This window comes from Chaetura pelagica, unplaced genomic scaffold, assembly GCF_000747805.2.
Source record: "Chaetura pelagica isolate M959 unplaced genomic scaffold, ChaPel_1.0 scaffold527, whole genome shotgun sequence".
Lineage (NCBI taxonomy): Eukaryota > Metazoa > Chordata > Aves > Apodiformes > Apodidae > Chaetura > Chaetura pelagica.
The window spans coordinates 30356-38873 of record NW_009953915.1 but is presented as its reverse complement, the minus strand read 5'-3'; the positions used below and the strand labels follow the sequence as shown (position 1 = coordinate 38873).

Sequence of the window (8518 nt, the reverse complement as noted above, 5' to 3'; positions counted from 1 at the left end):
GGCTTGGGTCCTTCTTGCCAGGTGGCCCAAAGAGGTGGAAGGTGCTGGATGTGCCCACGCCAAACCTTTCCTGCCGTGAGGGGGGACAACAATCAGAAAATGACTCTATCAAAGTGCCTGGAAACTGGAGAGAGCCAGCCAAGCCAGGGGATGGAAGAGGGGGGGCTTGGGAAAGGAAAGAAGAGCTGGATGATACCTGTGCCCTGGAGAGGAAGCTCCAGATGTCATCAACCTTGCTGTCATCTCGAGCCACAACGGCGTGAGCAGGCACCCTGGCCCAGTTGCAGTCTTTGTAGTTGTCCACGGGCTGACGGGTGCCATCCAGGCACAGCAGCTCATACTCATCCTTCTCCCCTGGGGCATTTTCTGGAGGAAAGGAGGAACCATGAGTTACATCCTCAGAGGAGCAGACCCCGAAAGAAGCGCTGAGGAATCGCAGGATGGATTGTCAGCAAGAGGTTGGACTGGAAAGGGGAGAAAGAAGAGAGCTGGCAGGCCTACCCTGAACAGTGGTGTGTTTCACAAAAGCCACGTCTCCTTTTCCATCCTTCAGACACCTGCAGGTGGGAGGAATGAAGAGATGTCACCAGGAACACAGACACTGCAGCTCCTCAGCTCTGGGTGCAGCGAATGACTTGGGCACCAACTGCAACCAGAGGCTGGGAACTTGCCCAGAAAAGGGAGAAGAAAATGCAAGGGCAGAGAAGCCAGGCTCAGGAAACCCAGTTAGACTTGGAAACAACCTACTGGGGTGTGTTCCTCAGGCTGTGCAGCCCCAGACATCCCACCAGCCTCCCTCACCTCCCCCTGCCACGTCATCCTAACTGGATCTTCCATCCCCAGAGCTCCTCTGAAGTGTCGCAGCCCTCCCTGCCAGGAGGAAAACTGGCATGTAGGAAGGCTTGGCTATTTTCCCCCAAGAAGGGCAGGTGACCTTCACTCACTGGAAAGCTCCAGAATATCCAGAATAAGGTGCAGTGCGGGAGCACTTGGTTTTGGGGTCCCCCTTGCACTGGCGGCAGAGCCTCTGCTCCGTGGTGGCACCAGGCACGCAGCTGGCAGAGAAGAAGTTGGCCACAGCTGGGGAGGAGGAGGAAGAAGAAAGAAGAAGGAATAGTTTGGGCTGGAATTGACTTGCACAAGAGCCAGGGAAGGAGTGAGTTGACTGCTCTGTGAGCCACCTCTGCACCTTCACGGGAGATCAGGCACCATCGCTGCCCCCCCAGCACCTTCATCTCACCTCTTCCCACCTCACCTTGCTCGATGGAGCCTGAGTCTTTGCCTTCCCACTTGATGTCTCCCCGGCTAAGGAGGGTCCCAATGGGGATGTTCCAACCAGCAGACCTGCCCAGGCCTGTGTGGCAGGAGGTCTTGCCCTGTAAGTCATTGATGGTGAAGCCTGTTCCTTTCTTCACGACGGCCACAGCGTAGTAGCTGGTGGTGGAGCCTGCAGGGCAGGAAAAAGCAGGAAAAAGCCATGAAAAAGCTGGATTTAAGAATGTTTCCATTCCTGCCAAACCCTCCATTGCCAAGGAGAAAGTGCTGCTCTTATGAGGAAAGGCTGGCAGAGCTGGGGCTGTTCAGCCCAGAGGAGACTGAGAGGGGATCCCATCAGGGCTTAACAAACAGGGGGTGGCAGGAGGATGGGCCAGACTCTGCTCAGGGGTGCCCAGGGACAGGACAAGGGGCAATGGGCACAAACTGGAGCTCAGGAGGGTCAAGTTCAACATGAGGAAAAGCTTCTTGCCTGGGAGGGTGACAGAGCCCTGGGACAGGCTGCCCAGGGAGGCTGTGGAGTCTCCATCCCTGCAGACATTCCAGCCCCACCTGGATGTGTTCCTGTGGGATCTGCTCTAGGGGATCCTGCTCTGGCAGGGGGGCTGGACTGGGTGATCTCCAGAGGTCCCTTCCAACCCCACCACTCTGTGATTTTACGACTCTTCCAGATAATCAGCAACTTCACTTGAACACTCATGGTCATTTTCTTAGGGATGAGCCAGACTGCCAATAATATTGAAAAGCTACAACTTGTCATGGTGAGTGACCTGGACACACAACCACCCCCAGAATGCTTTGCCACTGGACAGACATGCCCGTAGTTTCGTAAGGATCCTTCAACAAATCTTTTGGGCAATTCTTCCTTGGCAAATCTTTCCTCAGATTTGCCCACTGAAGCAGACATAAGCCTTGTGAGAAGGAAGTGCCACATGTTGCCATTAAAATGAGACTTAGTCCATCCCATGCTGCACATGGATAAAGTGACTTAGTTTTAGGGGTGGGAGAAACCACAACTTTCCATGAAGTGCCTGTATTTTCTTTTCTTCCTGTTGGGAATGTCTCATGCTTTGATCCTGAATATCATGTATGAACAGGCTGAATTCCAGGTAAGAGGTCAAAGGAGATTTGAAATCCCAGAATGGTTTGGGTTGGGAGGGACCTTCAAGATCACCCAGATCCAACCCCCTGCATGGGCAGGGACACCTCCCACCAGCCCAGGCTGCTCCAAGCCCCATCCAACCTGCCCTTCAACACTGCCAGGGATGGGGCAGCCACAGCTTCCCTGGGCAACCTGGGCCAGGCTCTCACCACCCTCACACTCCACAATTCCCTCCTCATGTCTCACCTCAATCTCCCCTCTTCCAGTTTTCATCCCTTCCCCCTTGTCCTCTCCCTCCCTGCCCTTGTCCCAAGTCCCTCCCCAGCTTTCCTGGAGCCCCTTCAGGCACTGGAAGGTGCTCTAAGGTCTCCCTGGAGCCTTCTCTTCTCCAGGCTGAACACTCCAACTCTCCCAGCCTGGCTCCAGAGCAGAGCTGCTCCAGCCCTCTGAGCATCATCGTGACCCTCCTTTTGGACCCTCTCCAAGAGCTCCATGTCCTCCTTAGGCTCTTTATGTGGGAGCTCTGCATGGAAAGGGTGGCTTTTGTGCCACCAGTTTGTTCCCACCACTTGACAACATGAAACTGTACCTCCACTGTTCTCGTAGACCTCAGCAACCACGGGCTTCAGCTTGTAGGGGGCAAGACCAGCCTCATAAATGTGACCACCATCCAAGCTGATGGCATCTGCTTCATTATTCTAAACAACACAAATACCAAAATATGAGTTCAAGGAACAAGGGGCACAGACACGTGAGGGAGAACAAGTCCTCAGGGTCTTCCCTGGATCCCTGTGGGTGAGTCCTTCTCCACAGGTACCTCACAGGTGGTTTCTCAAGGGGAAACCCAACCTTCTCCAGGCTCCTGGAGCAACCTCAGTGCCCAGCTCAGGAATTTGCTGCCCACTCACCGCGATGGCTTTTATGCAGTCCAGGTAGGTGGCTTTCTGGACACAGTTCAGTGCCACACTCTCCTGTTGCATGAGGTCCCTTAGGCTGTGGCATTTGCTCTCTTCTGCTGCTGAGATGGTACACCATCTGATGTTTGTCTTGGGGGGAGCAGCAAGACACAGAGCTGTAGGAAGAAGGAGAAGTAGGCTCAGGGAGGTAGGAAGGCACCACGTGGAGGGGATAAAAGCATCTCTGTGAATACACAGTCTCTGGGTCTCTGCAGTCCTGGCTGGGTGCAGGGTCTCCCTTGCACATCTCCTAAGCTCTTTCTTTCTTGCCTGACCTTCAGGAACATCTGGAAGAAGCAGCCCTGACCCCTGGTTAAAGGATGTCCTGCACAGCATCATGATCCAAGCAGCCTGAGCTCACAGCAACACCCATAGAGGAAGGGCAGCCCAATGAAGCAGTGGCTGCAAATTAACCCAGGGTGAGGGCAGCTCTGACCTGGCCAGACTGTGTTCAGGATGTTGCCAGCCAGGACCTCCTTGGCAGCCAAGTGACCTGAGAAACTGAGCTGTGTCTTCATATCTCACCCCACCACAGAGAGGCCACACCAACCACAGGACTCTCTTCCAAGAGTCCTCTCACCAGTTAACCCACCTGGCTGGCTGCTCTGAGAGAGTGGAGGAAAGCAAAGACCTCAGGTGGACACAGACTCAAGCCTCCTTCAGCAACCTGAACACCCTGGAAACTTCAATTGAGCTCTGTGGCCATTGCCCCTTCCTGGCAGGACTGGGCAGCCCAACAGGCTGGACACCCAGTTTGCTTGCTCCCTCCAAACCCTGGATGGCAAGTTGCATGCCAACAGCTCCAAACTAACCTGGGCCATGTCCATGTTCTCTTTCACCTCTGAAATATTCTCTCCTTGCTTGATTTTGGAGCAATAACCCTGCTGGCAGGCACCTCCCCCTCCCAGTGCAGGGAGAATCCTTTTCATTCCTACTTTTCTCTTTTTTTTTCCTAGGTGTAGGAGGAAATTCTACCCCCTGCTGACAAAAATGATGGTAGGAGGTAGCAATTACTAATGAACTAGCAAGACAAGCTCTTCATTACAAAGCAAGAATTTAGAAGAACATGAGTAAGGGGAGAAATATCCGCACTTTGCTTGGGTGGCAATAAGGATGAAAATACATTCTGGACTCCCCAACTACATACCCAGAACTGTTTTCTGCTGTCACATATCTCACATGCAGGAAATCTGGGTAAGACCTGCTGCCATCTCCTATGTTTTTTCCAGCCTTGGCTGCACAAAGCTGTGGTCACCTTAATTTAGAGCTGGCAACCATCCTGTCCTGGACCAGGACCTCCTGAGAGAGTCATCCCAGCTGCTCTGGGGAGGCAACAGGAGCCCAAGTGCTGCAGAAGCTTGTGGGCAACCTCAGGGGATGAGGAGGGACTTGTCACTGCTAAGAATAGATCATAGTGTCACTCAGCAAAGGTGCTTAAGGATTTTCTGAGGCCAGAGGGGAGCACTTCCCATGAGAGGATACTAATCACCCTCACAATTTATGGGGGGGTGGATCAGAAGAGACCTGCTGCCTGATCCCAGAAGGGAGCCCCTCTCTCCCTTTCCAGGCAGCAGTGCCCAGCTCAGGTGCAAAACCCCTGCCATGGCTGCCTGCCCTGTGCCTGCAGAAGCTGAGAGCTGAGCCAAATCACATCTTCAAGCACACCCAGCCCTACAGCAGCACAATTTAAGCCTAAAAATACCCAGGAGCCCCAGCACCAGGGCAGTGGGAGCAGCAGGACAAGAGCAGCACAAGGTGCCTCTCGTTATTTCAGCTCTATTTTCTTGTTCCCAGCTTGAACCCAACACACTCCAGGCTTGGCAGGCAGGTCTGGTTGTAGCTTCTACCCCATCTCGCTGACCCCCCTGCTCCTCCTCTGACACAGCAGCAGCTTTTTCCCCCCCTCTGCCCCAGGGAAACCTGCAACCCTCTCCTTGCTGAGCATCCCTCCTCCCTGCCCACCTGCTGCAGGGGGACCCGCAGCCTCCAGGGCTGCCCCGAGGGGAACAACTGGTGCCATGAACGCCCCAAAAACACCCCCCCAGTGCTGACAGAGCCCCCCAGCTGCCCAAGCAAGCCCCTGGCAGCAGCTCCTCAGCTTGGAAGTCCCGGGTTCCATTGCCGGGCTCTGGCACAGGCTGCGGTTTGGAACCAGCCCCAGCGAGGGGGGAAAACTTGGGGTGCTGGGGGGAAGGGGGGTCCGATTCTTCCTTTCCCCCTTCCTTCCCACTTACCCACGATCCCGAAGGACAGCACAGCAGGGAGCAGGAGGTTCATGCTTGAGCTGAGGAGGAGGAGGAGGGGGATGCAGCAGCCTTGCTCCCAGACCGGCCCCTCCAAGCCCGGGATGGCTCTGGAGCCGCTTGCTCCCCCCTTTTTATAGAGGCACAGCCCTTGGCTGTGTTTGCAGAAGCAATGACCTAACGCTGTTTGTCCTTCCTTGTTTCTCAATAGCTCCTAAATCGCCCCCCCCCCTGTTCCCCCCTCTCCTCCCTCCCTGCCCGGATCAGCCCGTTCTCAGGGCTCCTTCCCCCCTCGGCCCCGCGGGCAGGAGCCGGAGCAGGACAAGGAGCTTTTCATCTTCTCATGGGGGGGCTTCAAGATGGAAAATTCCCCAAGTCCTGACCTTCCCCCTGCGGGCTGCAACGCGGCGGGAGGGACTGTTTTCTTTTCTGCTGCCTCCTCCAGCCTCATCCCTCCAACTTCCCTGCTGGATCCAGCCCTTGAGGTTGGTTGGCATCTTTGCCAGGACCTGCTGCTGTCCTGCCCACCCACCCTTGGCTCTCAGCACCCCCGGGACCTCCCTTTGGGCTCCCCAGGCCATGGCCATGGGGTTGGTGTCCTGCTTGGAGCAGGGAAATGGTCTTTTTGGGCAGAGCTGGTGGGTGGGGGCAGCTGGAGAGAGAGCCCTGCAGGCAGGAGGAAAAGTTGGGCTGCACCTGCCTGAAAGTTCTTGGGATGAAGCTGGGAAGCCAGGCTGAGGTCTGCAGGCAGCCCCCTCCTCCCCCTTGCCTCTGCAAAACCAATCCCTCCCATTAAACCCCCCCTGGTTGGTGTCCCTGCAGCCAGGAGCAGTGGGAATGGTGTGGGCTCCAAAGGTTTGGCTCCGTGCTGCTGTCCCAGGCTCTGTGTCCCCACAGGACCAGCTCCAGGTTGACTTTGGCACATGCACACTCAGTGAGAGTCCCCAGCCCACAAGGTGCAACCCAGGACAGCAGCTGCCAGGGCTGTTCCACCCACCATCTCTACCTGAGAGAAGCTACCAGGGAGCTGCAGGAAGCCCCGTGGTGGGTCCAGCTCACAGACCTGCCCTCAAGAACTTCCTCTGTGGTCTGAAGCTGTGGCTGCCCCATCCCTGGCAGTGTTGAAGGGCAGGTTGGATGGGGCTTGGAGCAACCTGGGCTGCTGGGAGGTGTCCCTGCCCATGCAGGGGCTTGGAGCTGGATGATGAAGGTCCTTTCCAACCCAAACCAGTCTGTGATTCTGGGTCTCCTGCACAGGTCCTTCCTCTCCCATAGCTGCAGCCTCCAGGCAGCAGTGGCAGTGCCCACAGAGGTCTCCTTGCTGGCTGGAAACACCCTGGGCTGGCTCTTCTCCCTCCTGCAGGCTCAGAGCACAGTGACCTGCAGGTGGGTGGTGGTGGGACAGTGGCTTCAGTGCTGCTGGGAGCCCAGTCTCAGGTCAAGGACACAGCTCCACAGAGTGCCCACAGGGAAGGGAGACCTGGAGACCTTCAGGTCCACCTCCTCCGTGGCACCATGAGCCTGTGTGGCTCTGGAGGTCCTTACAGGCTGAGTGAGAGGCACTCATGGCCATGCTGGTCATTTCAGCATTGCCTTTAGCAGTTCCTTCAGCATGGCTTGGCCCTGTTTCTCATCCCTTCATTACTGCTTTCCCAGAAGAGCAGCACTCCTTGTGTCCAGAGCATCTCCAAACAGACTCCACACAACTCAAGGGGGGACACTGACTTGCCTCCACCACCAACTTTTCTTCCCTTTTAGAAGACCTCCCATCCAGATTCACTCCAGCAAGCTGTGACCCTCCAAGGCCTTCCTTTCCATGTAGATGCCACTGAAATCCATCCCCAGCTCCCCAGGGGTCTCACCAATCCTTGCTCCACTCAGGGTGGCCTTAGCATTGTCCCCATCCATGGGAGGGAGAGGCACAAAAGCTCACAGGAGGTCACACATGGTTCTTCCGTAGTTTTTTTGTTCCCAGCCTTTTCCAGCTGGACCTTCTACTGCTCCTCTCTTCCCACCTCAAACCTGCTTCCCCACTGCACCCTCGGTCTGCCAAGGGGATGGCTGGGATGGGAAGGGTGGCTTCCACTCCACACTTTTCCCTTGCCCTCCCAGATGGCACCAGGGCAAACCCAGGGGGTGAAGAAAGAGGCTTGGATCGCAATAGATGTTACTGCTTCCCTGTTCTCCTCCAGCTTTTCAGTAACCTCCTGGATTTCTGGATGTTCAGCCACTAGTCATCTGGGAAGTCACCAGCCACATATAGGGCAGCTCCTCTACCTCCTTGTGGTGCTATCAAACCCCACTTTTCTCCACAGTGGGTTGCCATTCACCTCCTTTGCCAAGGTCCACTGCTCCAACCTGCTGCAGAAGACACTCCTCCCAGGCAGGACTTGCCTTGGAGGTACCCAAAGGCAGAAGCACATTGGTGCCCACCTGCGCCTGAAGGTTCAGACCTTGATCTCCAAAGGACCCAGGAGGCCTCCAAGGTGCTCCTTTCATAGGAGAACCTACCACCAAGAGAAACCTTGAATGGAAAAGGCAAAATATGCTGGGGTGGCCTGGGAGTCCAGGAAGGACAAACATCTTGGTGCAACCAACATCTTGCCTTGCATGTCTGCTCCAAATTTGGGGTTAGAAAATGCACAATTTCTCACTAAACACACACACACAGGTGCTTCTGCAAGTTCTGGTTAGGTCCACACCAAAAACCAGCCTGGTCCTCCTGGGGCCACCTGAATGGACCTGCTTGACCTGAGCTGGGATTCAACTCTTCCCAATGATGGAATTTCTTGTTGACTTTCAAGGGAAGAGGTCAATGCTCTGGCAGCTCCACCAGAAAGGACAGAGCTAAGACAGTGTCTCTCAGCCTCTGTCCTTGTCATTCAGAAGCCACCAAGCCTTCTGCAGCAGAGATGTCCCTGAAATGAGCTGCACTCTTGGGA

The 8518-nt window shown here is 55.5% G+C and overlaps 1 protein-coding gene across 1 annotated transcript in view; it reads right to left on the bottom strand.

Annotated features, from left to right (window-relative positions):
• The window catches only part of TF (transferrin), a 30714-nt gene extending 25104 nt beyond the window's left edge, over window positions 1–5610 (bottom strand). Inside the window, 9 exon segments of the mRNA XM_010001505.1 lie at window position 1; window positions 3–70; window positions 197–366; window positions 502–557; window positions 945–1080; window positions 1256–1447; window positions 2967–3075; window positions 3286–3449; window positions 5568–5610. The exon segment at window position 1 is cut by the window's left edge and continues 106 nt beyond it. Of these exon segments, the coding sequence (XP_009999807.1) occupies window position 1; window positions 3–70; window positions 197–366; window positions 502–557; window positions 945–1080; window positions 1256–1447; window positions 2967–3075; window positions 3286–3449; window positions 5568–5610 (939 nt within the window).
• Window positions 5611–8518: the final 2908 nt, after the last annotated feature.